This window comes from Aquarana catesbeiana, linkage group LG03 (genome assembly GCF_042186555.1).
Source record: "Aquarana catesbeiana isolate 2022-GZ linkage group LG03, ASM4218655v1, whole genome shotgun sequence".
Taxonomy (NCBI): domain Eukaryota; kingdom Metazoa; phylum Chordata; class Amphibia; order Anura; family Ranidae; genus Aquarana; species Aquarana catesbeiana.
This window is the reverse complement of record NC_133326.1, coordinates 531,769,611-531,786,425: the sequence shown is the minus strand read 5'-3', so window position 1 is coordinate 531,786,425 and position 16,815 is coordinate 531,769,611. Positions and strand designations below refer to the sequence as shown.

At 42.1% G+C, this 16,815-nt stretch overlaps 1 protein-coding gene across 1 annotated transcript in view; it reads right to left on the bottom strand.

Moving 5' to 3' along the window:
• ANO2 (anoctamin 2) overlaps nt 1-16,815 on the bottom strand; it is a 373,482-nt gene that overhangs the window by 197,826 nt on the left and 158,841 nt on the right. Inside the window, exon 10 of the mRNA XM_073621286.1 lies at nt 10,408-10,472. Coding sequence (XP_073477387.1) covers nt 10,408-10,472 — 65 coding nt within the window. The remainder of the gene's footprint in view (nt 1-10,407; nt 10,473-16,815) is intronic.

Sequence of the window (16,815 nt, the reverse complement as noted above, 5' to 3'; positions counted from 1 at the left end):
CTTCTCTTCTTCTCTTCTTCTTTTCTTCTTTTCTTCTTTTCTTCTCTTCTTCTCTTCTTCTTCATTTTCTTCTCCGGGCCGCTCCGCAATCCATGCTGGCATGGAGGGAGGCTCCCGCTGTGTGACGGCGCTCCTCGTCTGACAGTTCTTAAATAACGGGGGGCGGGGCCACCCGGTGACCCCGCCCCCTCTGACGCACGGTGACTTGACGGGACTTCCCTGTGGCATTCCCCGTGACGTCACAGGGAAGTCCCGTCAAGTCACCGTGCGTCAGAGGGGGGCGGGGTCACCGGGTGGCCCCGCCCCCCCGTTATTTAAGAACTGTCAGACGAGGAGCGCCGTCACACAGCGGGAGCCTCCCTCCATGCCAGCATGGATTGCGGAGCGGCCCGGAGAAGAAAATGAAGAAGAAGAGAAGAAGAGAAGAAAAGAAGAAAAGAAGAAAAGAAGAAGAGAAGAAGAGAAGAGCGGGAGCCTCCCCCCCATGCCATGGGTGCGGAGCGGCCCGAGGAGAAGAAGACAGAAGACTCCGCGGAGGAGATGCTGGACGAGAACGCCGGAGGAAGAACCAGAAGAACCAGAAGAGCCAGAAGAACCAGAAGATGAAGGAAGATAGAAGAAAGAAGAAGCATTTAAATAAAGGAATTGTCAAAAACTGTCTCTTGTCATTTTTAACATTTTTGACACTTTTTTCGTGAAATGGTAGGGGTACTTATGTACCCCCTTACCATTTCACACAGGGGGGGGCCGGGATCTGGGGGTCACCTTGTTAAAGGGGGCTTCCAGATTCCGATAAGCCCCCCGCCCGCAGACCCCCACAACCACCGGCCAGGGTTGTGGGGATGAGGCCCTTGTCCTCATCAACATGGGGACAAGGTGTTTTGGGGGGCTACCCCAAAGCACCCTCCCAATGTTGAGGGCATGTGGCCTGGTACGGTTCAGGAGGGAGGGGGGGCCGCACTCTTGTCCCCCCCTCTTTTCCTGCGGCCTGCCAGGTTGCGTGCTCGGATAAGGGTCTGGTATGGATTTTTGGGGGGACCCCACGCCGTTTTTTTTTTTTTTTTTGGCGCGGGGTTCCCCTTAAAATCCATACCAGACCTGAAGGGTCTGGTATGGAATTTAGGGGGAACCCCACGTCATTTTTTTTTTTTAATTTTGGCCGGGGTTCCCCTTAATATCCATACCAGACCTGAAGGGCCTGGTATGGAATTTAGGGGGACCCCCACGTTATTTTTTTTTTTTTAATTTTGGTTCGGGGTTACCCTTTGGGGAATTCCCATGCCGTTTTTATGAATGAACTTCTATGTGTATTGTCGGCAATGCAATAGCCGCGGCCCGCGGGTAGTTTTAAATGAGTTTTTTCCTTCAAAATGTCATTTTGCTGTCAGACTGTTCTAAACACAGGAAACATGCGCCCCTTTACAGGCACACTATAGACACCCCCCAGGTACGAAATTTAAAGGGATATTACACTTTTATTGTTTGACTTTAAGCATTATTAAAATCACTGCTCCTGAAAAAACGGCCGTTTTTAAAACTTTTTTTTGCATTGATCCATGTCCCCTGGGGCAGGACCCAGGTCCCCAAACACTTTTTATGACAATAACTTGCATATAAGCCTTGAAAATTAGCACTTTTGATTATTCATGTTCGTGTCCCATAGACTTTAACGGTGTTCGCATGTTCGAACGAACTTTTTTCCTGTTCGCATGTTCTGGTGCGAACCGAACAGGGGGGTGTTCGGCTCATCCCTACTCTTTATACACCATTATTTCCCATCGCCATGGTAGAGAAGCTGTGAAGTGCTTTTTGGAGAGCGATTCGGGCATTCGTGGGTTGCAGCAACGGTTCCTTCTCCATCTCCTCGCCTTTGCTATGAGCCACAACTATTTTTGGTTCAATGGTTCCTACTATCTGCAAGGTCGGGGAGTGGCGATGAGTGCCAAGTTTGCGCCTAGTATGGCTAATCTTTTTAGGGCCAAGTGGGAGGAGGATGTCATCTATGGTCAACAGAGGACTGAGCTGATCTTCTGGGGACGATACATTGATGACATCCTCCTCCTTTGGGAAGGAGACCGTGCCTCTTTGGACTTCTTCATTGGTGAGCTTAACACCAATGATCAAGGCATTGTTCGCCTACACATGGCCAGTACTTCCATTATACACTTTTTAGACCTGGAAATTAGGGTACAAATCGATAGGCTCATTACTTCTACATACTTCAAGGATACAGATAGGAATGGCTACATAGGGACAGACAGTTGCCATCATGAGTCTTGGCTCAGGTCTGTCCCTATGAGTCAATTCCTCAGAATGAGGAGGAATTGCTTCTTACAGGAGGACTATTTGAGTGAGGTGGAGTTCCTGAAAACTTGCTTCCTACAGAAGGGATATACAGTTAATGATCTTGATCGGATCATAACTGATGTCGCCTCAAGAGAAAGAGATGATTTATTAAAGCCTAAAATAAGAGACGAAGGGGGAGAATTTTCTTCGCACTTTTCGTTTTATACTACCTATTCGAATCAACATTTTTCGATCAAAAACATTTTTAGAAAACACTGGGGTGTTCTAAAAAATTATAGAATACTAGGTCCTTTGTTCCCGGAACTACCCAGAGTCACCTATAGAGTTGCCCCACCCCTGAGACTACAGATAGCCCCAAATGTAAATTAGACCCCCAATAAAACCAATTATTTTTGGAGATTTTAAGGGCTATTATCAGTGTAGAAAGTGTGAGGTGTGTCAAAATAATTGTTTTAGGGAGAGAAAGTACCTCTCCTTCAGTTCTAATGTTACTGGTCTAACATACGACGTGGGATCTTTCAATACTTGTTCGACCAAGAATGTGGTTTATATGATTATGTGTCCTTGCGGCCTACACTATGTGGGTCACACTATTCGTAAGCTAGAAACTAGAATTAAGGAGCACTTGGAGAATATTCGTAAAGGCTTTTTGAACCATAGTTTATCAAAACATTATACTTTGTGCCATGATAAAAGTTTCAAGGGTACATCTTTAATGGCTATAGATAGGTTTGACCCTCATTGGAGAGGCAGCCACATCAGGAGGGAGATCTCAAGGATGGAGACCTGGTGGATTTTCTGTTTAAAATCTTATAGACCATTTGGCTTAAACATAGAAAGGGATGTCAATGCCTTTATAAACAACAATAGCTGAATACCTAGATTATTCTTCCTTTTTTAGTATTTTTAGTTTTTTCTTCCATGTTGTTTTTACGTATTTACATATTTACATTTTCCGTACTACCTGTTTTCAACCACTAGATGGCAGCATTGCTTGTATTCCATGGTCAGTTTTTGATTAAGCTGTAAATTCTATTATTTTATTTCCATTTCTGGATAGTTTTGAGTACTTCCATTTTATATATCTATTATCTTTGTTTCCAATTTGGCCCGGTTCTTTCTCCTTCCCTCTTTCAGAAACTAGATTGGTATATTGTATAATGTTTCCTATCTGGTCTCTCTAAACATGGCCGCCATGGGTGTCTGGTCATGTATGTCTAAGCCATGGTGTAAACATCCGGTTATGACGCGGTTCCGCTTCCAGCGTATGAGAGAGAGGCTTGGAGTGCAGGGGGAATGGGCATTTCTATCTCGCCCTCCCTCCTATAGAAAGAGTATATGACGAGCTCTGACCACGCCCCCAACGACGTTCCATTGGACGAAATGCCACGTAGGGTGGAGCTTTGATGTCACAACGTTGTAACGTGCCGATCGTGGCCATCTTTGTGGTTGTAAACAAGTGCTATCCATGACAGACTGCTGCTTCTGACATGCCTGTTTTTATTTAACAAAATGTGAGTACCCTGGTTGTTTTTTAAAAAATAAATGTATCCTGGTTTCAAATACTACACCATGAGGAGTTGCTTTCTTGTATTCTATGCGTGTACACATGTACCTATGAATTCCTATTTGGTGAGACTTCAAGACCCAACCATCTATGATCCAATTGAAGTGGTTTCATGGCGCTGTGGACATATCATTTTCTTTGGTAAGAGGCCCGGTGTGTTGAGGTTGGTGGAGGATAATTTCATGCTCACCTAATTGTGTCTCTGTCTACACCGTGGGTGATTCCAGTTTTTTCCCTGAACAAGGACTTTGTCTTAAACACTATGGTCTTAATTTTATGTCTTTAGCACTACATACACTCATTTTTCATGCCTTTATTGTCACCATACAATTTATGCCAGCTGCTTTACTAGTGTTAGCGCAGTGATTAATCTTGATTTTATTTAGTTGTAAAGGCACAAGGTTTTTTACCTTCATGCATTCTATGCATGAAGGTAAAAAACCTTCTGTGTGCAGCCCCCCCCCCTTAATATTAACCGAGCCCCATCTCGATCCAGCAATGTGCACAAGAGCAGCGGCTCTCCTGGGTCACTTCCTCCTCATTGGCTGAGACAGCAGCCGCTGGCTCCCGCTACTGTCAATCACAGCCAGTGAGCCAGTGAGGAGAGAGCAAGGGCGGGGCTGAGCTGCATGATGCCTGCAGCTAGATGCATCATTCGGATATCATTCTTTTCAGCCGGCGATTCTGTGCACGATAAGATGATCATAGTGGCAGTTCCACCGCTTGATCGTTCTTATAGGCGACGGGAGAGGACATCCCCCCCTCTCGCCGCCATCCGGTGCTTCTCCGGGCTCTCCCGTGCCATTGGGAGCCCGGAGAACGAATCGTCCGGCGCCGGATGTTGACGATAGAGATGACTGGTGACCAGATGGTCACCAGTCATCTCTATGACTGTCGGGGGCCCGGGCACGACGTTATGACGTCACGCCCGGGATCCCGGAAATAAACGAAGCCGCGATCGCGGCCGTCAGCATGAGATCGGTGAATTTTTTTTTCCGATCTCATGCTTTCCAGCCTAGAGGAGAGATGTGGGGTCTTATTGACCCCACATCTCTCCATAAAGAGGACCTGTCACATAGATTCCTATTACAAGGGATGTTTACATTCCTTGTAATAGGAATAAAAGTAATTAAAAAAAAAATGTTACAAAAAGTGTAAAAATAAAAAAAATTAAGTAAAAAAAAAAAATAATAATAAAAAAATTTAAAACGCCCCCTGCTCGCGCTCAGAAGCGAACGCACACGTAAATCCCGCCCACATATGTAAACGCTGCTCAAACCACACATGTGAGGTATCGACACGTGCGTTAGGGCGTGTGCAACAATTATAGCACTAGACCTCCTCTGTAATTTTAAACTGGTAACCTGTAAAAAATTTTAAAGCGTCGCCTATGGAGATTTTTAAGTAATGAAGTTTGGTGCCATTCCATGATTGTGCGCAATTTTAAAGCGTGACATTTTAGGTATCTATTTACTCGGCGTAACATCATTTTTCACATTATACATAAAAATTGGGCTAACTTTACTGTTTTGTTATTTTTTAATTCATGAAACCGTTTTTTCTCCAAAAAAAAGGCGTTTGAAAAATTATTGCGCAAATACCGTGTGAGATAAAAAGTTGCAATGACCGCCATTTTATTCCCTAGGGTGTCTGCTAAAAAAACATATATAATGTTTGGGGGTTCTGAGTAATTTTCTAGCAAAAAAATGATGATTTTTACATGTAGGAGAGAAGTGCCAGAATAGGCCCGGTATTGAAGTGGTTAATCACTTTAAATGAATAAAAGCTGATTATTGTAAGTGCCCCTTAGAGTGTTAAATGGTTTGTCTCATCTCTGTAAACTGATACAACTGGAAGAGAGCTTGTTCTTTTGAAAAACAACTTACAAACTACTTAATGGCTAGATCACCAGCTTAAAATAGAAGAAAAAAGCATACAAAACAAAACTGCTGCAGCCATCACATCTAAGAATTGGTAAGCTGCAATAAATACATGTTTGCTTTTGGGTTTGAATCTAATTTAATGATGCAGAGAGCGGATCTCCAGACTTCAGTCATGACGTCATTGCTACTCTTTGCATCAATGTGTGTGCAGAACGTTGGGGTGACATCCACGAGGTCCAGCATTTACAGGATGTCCTCAGTATTCTGGGCTTAATTATGAGGAGGACATCTATTTTGATAAAATGAAACTATTTCGGGAGACTGCACTAGGAAGGAGATGAGAATTGCAGCAAGAACTGCCATTCTAAAGAAAATTATCCTAGAGTTGGACTTTAAGGTAATTTTATGACAACTACTAAACAGGCACTTCATAAATTGCCATTACTGAATTACTCTGTGAAAATCTGTTAAATAGCAACAATGTATAGGTATTAAACAGCTACATGAAGCTATCATCATTCAGCAGATTGGGTAACCATGACATGCCGATATCCATTCAATGGATAGACGAAACGGATATTCCAAATGGCTAGTAAAGTCAATGATACGTGTAAAATATAGAGTAGCAGACTGTTGTGAGAGAGCTAACTCCTTAAACTTTCTATCTTTCATTAGCTGTGTATCACATGATACACGATCAAGAGTCGCGGTTAAAGATCTCAACTTGTCTGTCATCGAAAATGTTCTAGTGCCTCTTTCCACTTCAGATCTTATCTATCTTTCTTGAAACAACGGATAATGTTTCCGCAGGACAGATGTCATTGTTTCCTTGCCAGCTTCCCAAATGATTAACCATGCAAATCAGTTTTGGTACTTTTCCCAGCTAGGTTTGTAGCCTCTGCATCTGCTGAAATGTCCCCTTAAGCTCAAGGAAATAAAAGTCTGTGTTTTTTTTTTTTTTTTTGCAAATCTTTCTCATGTTTTTTGGCAAGGCAAGCGGAGCGTAATTCCAGGGAAGCTCTGGATGTTGGGACTCATTGTAAGGTAAATTCCTAAATAGCTGTAGTTCCTAAAAACTAAGGGTTGTGGCATTTGTGTGGTCTCACTAACTTTTTTTTGGTTTGAAGGAGCAGCCCCTACAAAAAATGACATTTTATTAAGAAGTGGACACTGGTAGATAGAAAACATTATCTAAACCCTGGAACACAAATATAGTAGTATATATTCGGTTTATCAATCTTTCATTCCCTTTATTTTACCTGGTGATCCTGCAAGAAACACACTTCCTATCTTAATGTGACAAACGCTCATTCACTATGCTGTGTCATTGGAGAAGCAGTTCTGTCACCATAGAACAGGACTGCAAAAACATCCCAAAAATATCCTCCTGCGCTAAAGTGATGTGCTTTGAGGCTTATTGGAATCTCCTCTGAACTGACTTAAATGTATAATGCCAATGTGTCTTGCTGCCCCCTCGGGAATATGGGTATCCCTATATGTACAGTGCAGAACAACTATAAAGAGAGGGCGCAAAGACCTAGTGCATTACCGCTATAAAATTTTATTAAAGGGTTTGTAAAGGCTAAAGTTTTTTTTTTTATCTTAATGCATTCTATGCATTAAGATAAAAAGCCTTATGTGTGCATCAGCCCCCCTAATACTTACCTGAGCCCCATCTCTATCCAGCGATGTTCAGGAGTCCCTCGGCCATTCGGGGTAACTTCCTCCCGATTGGCTGAGACACAGCAGCGGCACCATTGGCTTCTGCTGCTGTCTATCAAAATCAGTTAGCCAATCAGGAGAGAGAGGGGATGGGGACGAACCGCAGCTCCATGTCTGAATTGACACACGGAGCTGCAGCTCGGCTCGGGTGCCCCATAGCAAGCTGCTTGCTGTGGGGGCACTTGACAGAAGGGAGGGGCCAATGGCAGTGTAGAAGGAACCAAGAAGAGGAGGATCCGGGCTGCTCTGTGCAAAACCATTATACAGTATAAATATAACATGTTATAACATGCTATTTAAAAAAATCTGGTATGGATTTTGAGGGGGAGGCCTACGCCATTTTTTTTTAAATTTGGCGCAGGGTTTCCCTTAATTTTTATATCAGACCCGAAGGGCCTGGTATGGATTTTAGGGTGACCCCCATGCAATTTTTTTTTTAAATTTTGGTTCGGGGTTCCCCTTAATATTCATACCAGACCCAAAGGGCCTGGTAATGGACTGGGGGGATGCCATGGTCTTTTTTTAATGAGTTTTATCTATATTGCTGAGACCCAACAATTTATTACAGCCACGATCAGTTTTAAATGACAATTTTTCCTTTAGAAATGTCATTTTGCTGTGGTACTGTTCTAAACACAGGAAAAATGTGCCACTTTACAGGCATACTATAGACAACCCCCAGGCACGATATTTAAAGGAATATTTCATTTTTATTGTTTCACTTTAAGCATTAAAAAAATTACTGCTTCCGAAAAAACAGCCGTTTTAAAAAAAAATTTGCATTGATACATGTCCCCTGGGGCAGGACGGACCCAGGTCCCCAAACACTTTTTATGACAATAACTTGCAAATAAGCCTTTAAAATGAGCACTTTTGATTTGTCATGTTAGTGCCCCATAGACTTTAACGGTGTTCCGTCGGCTTTCAAATTTGCCCCAAACACTGCATATTGTTCGGTGTTCGCAGAACATCTGAACAACCAAAGTTCGACCCGAACTTATGCTCGGGCCGAACCGTTCGCCCATCCCTAGTCCACGTTAGTTTTGGTTGACAGCATACAGCAGCAGGTAGATCCATAGCTGCTATTCAGTTCAATAGTGGATTTCAAATCCACCCACTGCCATCCGCAGTCAATCAAAAGTAAAGCAGACCTGATGGGTAACTAGTTCTCAATCAGGCTTTGCCCACTCCGTGACAGGCCATTTCCCAAATATTGCATTGAATGAGGCCAGGGCTAAAGCACTGTGTAGGAAGCTGTCACATACACGACAGCTTCCCAGCATAGGCAGAGCCCACTCTAAGAACTGGCTTACCTCTGCAATCCAGCTCAGAGTGGATCTTCATTACCACCAGTTCACTAATCTGCAAACTGGAGGTAATTCTTTACCAATTTGTCACTGCCACAGTGCCACAGTGACAGACTCATAAAGTGGCAGTAGTAAGAACCACCTGAATTTGCTGCATGTGTTGGTAATGTTACTAACGCAGGCAAAAACATTTGCCTTAATTTGGCGCAGATACTTAAGGTATCTACCACCAGAAGAGTGCTGTTAGGGCTACACTGAATTCCCCTGTATATTAGTATAAGAAATTTGAAAGGTCTTTGTATGTGGCTGTTTTCCTTTTTTTAATATATATATGGTTTTAATATAGGGTTCTCACTAAAGATATGTGTACAACAAATAATGATTTACTATCCTTTTATACCTACTGCTGTGATACTGTAAGCTTTTTTTGCAAAGGGTCCTATATTAATAAGTTTTTGATTTCTGTGTGTGACCCTACTGAGAATATTTTCCAGGATTTGCTGTCCCTGTGATGCCCATACAAGAAATCGAGGGACCTGCTGTCACAAGAACAGGAAGGCTCAGGCAGCAGTAACCCATGGTTAGAAGTTCTAACTCTTCCCAGCTTTACTAAAAATGTGAGGTTTCCAATCACTTCCTTTTCTTGACATTTTGATAGTATTTCCCTAGGAGAGATTTCCAATCACTTCCTTTCCTGACATTTTGATGGTATTTGCCTTGGAGAAATTTCCAATCACTCCCTATCCTCACATTTTGATAATATTTCCCTTGGAGAAATTTCCAATCACTTCCTTTCCTGACATTTTTTATGGTATTTCCCTTGGAGAGTTTTCCAATCACTTCCTGTCCTGACAGGAAGTGAGGGGAAATCTCCCTATAGGGACATAGAAAGCAAATCAAAAACGCCACAAGAGGATCTTACCCTTCCCCATTCTATCCAAAACTGAATAAAAAGCTCTGGCTGGACTTCAGGCATGTTGGTTTTTGGTTCCAGTGGTGATTTTTGGTTTGTAGCTTTTAGTCCAATAAAAAAAGTTTAAAACATGTTCTGCATCACATGACCTAAACTCTAACCTTTACCTAACCCTTAACCCTAGTCACTGCCAAACCTTCCCTTCAATATAATATTAACATAACCCTTAGCATTCACTAAAATTGGATACTTACCTTATTGCAACCAAAGTATTTCTCACCAACACAGATAAAATGATATTAATGATAAAATTATTATTAATGATAAAATTAAATTGACGATAAAATGATTTGCTAAAACTGTAAGTTAATATATACCAATTTGCAAAAAAAATGCATTAAAAATATAAAAAATAAAATTATACAAATTTACAATACAAATAAAAAGTGAAAGTGCTATATGTACTTTGTACCCTAGAGGCCATGATGTATTAAGCAATTGTTTTGCCTTATTGATTCACAGTATCAATATATTCAGTAAAGAAAAAAGAAAATGTATTTGTAATATGAATTGTAATGTGAAAACATATTCCTGCAATAAAATGATTACCATAAAATAAAAGGTTTTATATAAATTACCACAAACCATTTTGATAACAAAAAGATTTTGTATTATTAAATTAATAACAAATGGCTAGCATTATGTTACCTTATTAGATCAACAGGTTGATATTTGTAAAATGCTCCATATCTTGCCCATTCTCTGTGTAACAACTATATAAAAAAAAAAGTTTCATTTTAAACATTATTAAAAACACATTATCTCAAACTACCTTACCAAAACACAGTAGAGCAAAAGCATTTAATACTCTGTGAAAAGTGATAATAGGTCTAATCTGTATTTCCAGTAAAAAGTACAACATTATTTAAATGCACACATATACAATATAGTCTCCATTTTTTTTAAATAAAATATAAAAAATTACACATCATCAAGTAATTAGATACCAAATATATCACGTTTCAAAATAGTGTGCAGCCATGAAATGGCAACAAACTACAATACCCAAGCAAAAAAAAAACCAACAAGAAACAAGAAAAACAAAATCCTTTATGTTAACCATAAATGATGGCCCAAGAATTATTGCTTCTCTTACTCTTGTGTTCTTGACATTACCTAATATGTATTAATCAACTCAACAATGTAGACATGTGGGTCTGAGGAATATGTTTACGTATTAATACAATTTTAATTTTTATAAGATTTTATTATTATTTGGACTAATTGTTTATCTATTTATTTTACTTAATTGTTTTGCTATGACATGGGGGGTTACAAGTCCCCTATTTGATAGCATTGTGCAGCTAATAGGTACTCTTTAAGGAGACAGCATGGGCTTATTAGACCTTCTATACCTTTCCTGCACTGTGTCTAAGCAGATTGAGGACTCAGGGGTTGATTTAGTAAAGGCAAATAGACTATGCACAAATTTAGTAAATAAGGTAAAGCTTCACTTGTAAAGAATACACAATCACGTGCAAGGAAAATGAAAAAAAAACTACATTTTTGCTTTCACATGATTGGATAATGGAAGTCAGCAGAGCTTCTGCTCATTTACTAAGCTCTGAAATCAGGGCCTGCTGATAGAAATCATGGGGCTCCAAACAGCCTACCTGACAGGGTCCCCTTCAGCCCCACCCTGAACCCTACCCCTGGCCCCTCCCCAAACCACCACCTTATATGTAATATGTGCTGCTTTTACTAACAGATCAGGCTTTTTTTTTCTCCCTGGTTTGCAGTGAGACGATATCGCCAGATCACTGCTCTGTGTAAAGAACATGCAGCAAAGTCAGTATAACAGGCAGAAGATGCAGATATGTAGGCTCACAATATGCCTGGCTCTTTTATGTTTGGCAAATTGCTACTGCCATCAGAGCCTTATCACACAAGTATTTTGTTACATGACAGAGTCTCTTTAAGGAAAAACAGGGATGACAGAAATATGTAATCAGCCATTGCTGACCATTGCTTTTGAAAATGCTAGTTGCTTAGTAGGCACATGATGCATTGGGACCAATACATTCTGCTTCAGAAACCTACAACAAAACAAATTAAAGTGGGCATCATATTACAAGCAAGGTTTGCTTGTTTACTTGGGGCCCCTTTAACATGCCAAAATGCTGCAGTACATTTAAAAAAAACAAAAAAACCTGTGGGCAAAAAAAAGTTAATTTACATAAAAACATACTAAACCCACAGCCTTTATGTGCTCCATCCACTATCCCTCTGCTCCCAGTCAGCTGTCTCTCCTTGCCGCTGCTGCTGTCACCCGCCTCACATAAGTCTTTCGATCTCATCTACTGAGTGGGGACCTGAGTGGAGGAAGATCACTCCGCCAGGGTAGGCAATGGGCAGCCGCAGCAGCAGGAAGCCGGGACTATGGCACAGCAGCATACAAAGCGGGCGTGGGATGCGCATGCGCCCATAATTGAAAAAAAAAGTCCCTCGACCAGTGGCGTCGGGAGGGGGGGCTGAGGGGGTTGGTGCTCCGAGTGGGTCCCCAAAAAGCCCTGGGACTCTGGCATGCACGATTCTATTATTATCACCAAGCACCGCCGCCGAGTGGGGCCTGATCTGATCCCAAGCACGGCCGAGTGCGGCCGAGTGACATAGCAGGTCCCGCCTTCTGGAACCTGCAGCACCTATGAAGGACCTCCCACTGGTCCAATGCCAGGGCCGCGGGATGTGTGACGTCCATCATAGGTGCTGCAGGCTCCAGAAGCTGGGAATTACAATGCAGCCACCGCGCCATGTCACTATGAGATCCCCACTCCCCGCTTGGTGCTCGGGCAGGCGGCTCTTCTCTCCTCCTCTGGCTCTGTCTCTGGCTGCCTGCTGTGATGATGATGGGCGCGCTGCACACCACGGCTGAGCTGCAGGACACATGAAGTCTGTCTCCTGGTCAGGTAAGTCAGTGCATGTATGTCAGGTAGGTCAGTGTATGTCTGTCAGGTAGGTCAGTGTAGGTCAGTGTATGTATGTCAGGTAGGTCAATGTATGTCTGTCAGGTAAGTCAGTGTAGGTCAGTGTATGTATGTCAGGTAGGTCAGTGTATGACTGTCAGTTAGGTCAGTGTAGGTCAGTGTATGTATGTCAGGTAGGTCAGTGTAATGGTCAGTGTGGGTCAGGTAGGTCAGTGTAACGCTCAGTGTGGGTCAGGTAGGTCAGTTTGTCTGGTAGGTGAGTTTAGTGGTCAGCACTCAGCATTGATGGGCACTGATAAGCCAGGCAGCAACCAGCAAGTGAGCTTACCCCCTGCCACAAAACCCCACTGCCCAGCCAAAAACCCCCGCGCCAACCATTCCCCCCTCCGGTGTCCGGCTTGGACTTTGGGCTGAACCCCCTGTTTTTTTTGGCGCCTAGCAAAATGCCCCTGCCCTCGACTGCTCCGCCTCCACCATCCCATCATCAGAGAGGGGCCCTGGAAATATGAGTATACAAACACCCCATAAGCTAGTAGAAGGAGATGAGCGGGTGTGTATTTTAGATAGGCCCCTTTTTATTTCTGCACTGTCTGTGAAGCTGACCGGGCCCCCCATGGTAAACTGATAACGCCGGGCCAGATACATTGGAGCTGGTTGTACTGGCTTATCAGCTGCCCTGTCTGAAACAGTTGCACTTGCAGAGTCTAACTGTACTTTGCAAAGTGCTCAGTCTATTTGCCTTTAGTAAATAAACCCCAGAGAGTCCTTGATATGCTGTTTTTCTGACAACCTAGAACCCAGAAGTGCTCACTTTCATATTTATAACATAAAAGTTGGAAGGATCACGGATTGGATTTTCCTTGGCTGCCAGCTCTGCCATCAAATGTAATTTTTTTCCCTAGTCCCAGGCTTAAAGGAGTGGCAGGTAAGCACAGGGAATCACTGACAGGGTTTGAGGTGTCCCCATCAGTTACAAAAAGCATACACTCCATTTTCCCTTAAAGATTAATTTTTTGTGTAATGGTTAAAGGCGTAGATCTACATAAAAGATACTCAAGCGAGCATCACTCCCCCATTCCTTGCAATCTGATTAGTGTTTTTCAGGAAATTAAACACTGAAGCCATTATACAGATAGAAAACAGATGAAGGATGGAGGAACGGTAAAGCAGGTTCTACAACTGGGCAGCCATGTGTGAATAATCAGAGTTGTATTTTTGGAAAGAACTGTTTTTTATGTTTTTAACACTTAACACTTCATAAAAGGACCTAACAGGCGGGATAAAAGGGAACGGGGCTTCTCCGCACCTCATAGCAGAAATATTTCTCTCTATATTAATATTATAAATACACCCTGCTCACTCTTAGCCCTACATTTACTTTGGATTAACAATTATTTTAGAAAGCTACCTAAACACAGATGCTAAAATAAATTCATGAATAAATGTACAGTAAGAGTTTTAGCTTTTTTTTGTTTCTCAAAAAAAAAAAAAAAAAACAACTTTATTTTATAAACAGCTGCAGAAAATCTAGCATGTAGGACCTCAGTTGTCCTGAATGATCACTGTCCAATCAGTTACACTATATGGAATTCACAAGCAAAAAATGTAATGACGGAAAGATTGCACTAATTAGATGTTATATAAAACACTTTTGCAATCACTTATTTTAAAAGACACTTCGCCTTTTCAACATAGAAAATGAGTGGATTTTTTGTATATTGCCAAGATTAAAACCATACACTTTGTTAAAGGTTATTATTAAATATTATTTATTCGTAAAAAAAAAAAAAAAAAAGCAATCTCCCCTGCTGAGCTGTTTTGTTCTGACAGGGGGATGGCTCCCCCCCCCCCAGAACACTCTGATCAGCGCTCTCTGCCATTGGCTGAGGGTGGTGATCGGGAGTTGGTCAGATGCTGGTTTTCCAGCATGCATGGCCAGCTTCTGTGGGACAGAGTGACATGTTGGCCGACTGTCGGACGTTTTTTTTTAACTGCCATTTGGCCCATGTATATCCAGCTTTAATATGTTAACTGACACCAAAAACCAAACACAATGTTAACTATGTTAACCGACACACCAAACACCAAAAACAATGCACTCCCTATGTGGCTGATAGTTTATCTCAACAGCTGTAAAGAAAAACTAAACACAACAACTAAAATTCAATATGTTGTAGCACAGCAGTTCTCAGACTGGCCATAGTTTTTGCTAGAGTTTGCTTAACTGGCGACTTGATCACTCTTTTTTCCTCCTGTCTGTTTGTTACATTTTTTGGGTTTTTGACCTTCTTTTGTGATATTTAAACATAAAGTATACCCAACAGTAAAAACAAAAAAAATGAAACTGTCGTGTATGTGAAGGTGTAGGCTCTTCAGATATGTGTGCCCTGGGACCCCAAAATTCCAAACTGATATAATCATCAGTGTTAACCCCCCCTGGTTGTGTTAAAGGTTGGGATTTTCCCTCAGCTCTTCCCTCAAATTCCTATTGGGTAATTATGCAGCCTATCATAGTGATAGACCAATAGGAATTTGCAAAGGTGGGGTGGGCTAGCCTTTAGTAAATTATAAAATTGTAAATGTCCAAAAAAACATAGGTATACAAGGTAGGTATACAAATACAGCTGATCTAAAAACATTATAATTTCCTTTTAAGGACTGATAGTGGAATACATTTCTCGTTGAATGGATACAGTATACACATGCTATTGTGCATCTGCCAATTTAGTGCTGTGCTTAATTTTAGGACTACATGATGTATACATATTAATGCAACCACAAACACAAGACACATCAACATAGATCTGGATGTGCCTGTGGTTCTTCCTGTTTTTGAAGCCACATAATTATGATTATACAGTGTTGTACATAAATGCATACCTCCAGGATAAAACAATGCTAGGTCTGAAAATAAGCAAAATGCAAAAAAGAAAGAAAAACATAGCATAAACTGTATGTTTGTCCTCCATGTCTACCTATGGAACCTCAGAACCTCATGGGTGCATGATCAGGGGTGGCGCTACCAGGAATTAGTGAAGGGAGAGGCCAGCATATCATTGCTGGTATTCCCCCTTTTTATGTTACATGCAGATATAGACCAACGTTGGGAGGACACATAGCCCCTTTTTATGATAAAGAGTAAAAGTAATAATAAATGAATATGAGCAGAGAAGAACTAGCCTGAAAAATAACTCACGCAAAACACATTAATTATGCTATAGAATAACATGACTTATATTGAAATTGTTCATTGCACTCAGGGAAACCAAAACTCATTGTCAGTAAGATCCTGCCAGTAAGAGAAGATCCGGACTTGCTGGTGCGCGATAGCGGGTGCCAATGCGCATGCGTGAGCACACACGCGTGTAGCCTCTGACGCCAGGTGGGCTATTTAAACTAGGCTGACACACAAAGACATTGCTGTCTGATCTACAGTGTTCCTGTGTATACCCTGCTATCTGAACCTGTTCCTGTGTACTACCCGGCTTGCCTCTGACTATCCCAGTTGTCTGCCTGCATCTGACCCCCAGCCTGTCTTGACGTTGCTCCTGCCTGCTCCTCTGGTCCTTCTGCTGTCCGCCTAATACTGTGTATGACCTGGCTTGTCTGACCCTTCTGAGTTCCAGTCCAGTGGGAATCTCCTTCCAGTCTGTTCCAGCCTCCAGTCTGCTGATCCAGTCTCCAGTCTGCTGATCCAGTCTCCAGTCTGCTGATCCAGTCTCCAGTCTGCTGCACCTGCCTGCTGTTCCAGTTTGTTATGGTCTCCAGTCTGCTGCACCTGCCTGTTGTTCCAGTCTGCTGACCTCCCTGCACAGTGCCACCTGGAAATCTGGGCTCTCCTCCTTGCTGTTGATCCTGCCAGGCACTCGTGCTACTCTACACTCCTGTGCCTCCTGTTTACTCTACCAGGGACCTCGAGTCAGAGGAGTAAGAGAGGCCTTCCTCCGCAGTTCGTGCTCATCTACTAGGTACGTGACACTCATCCTAAAGCTGAACCCCAAGCAAATAACTAAATACCCAGATAAAATACAATACATATAAAAGCGTTGTACAGGCATATCCCACTTTTAAGTACACAATGGGACCAGAGCATGTCTGTAAAATGAAAATGTACTTAAAGTGAAGCAATACC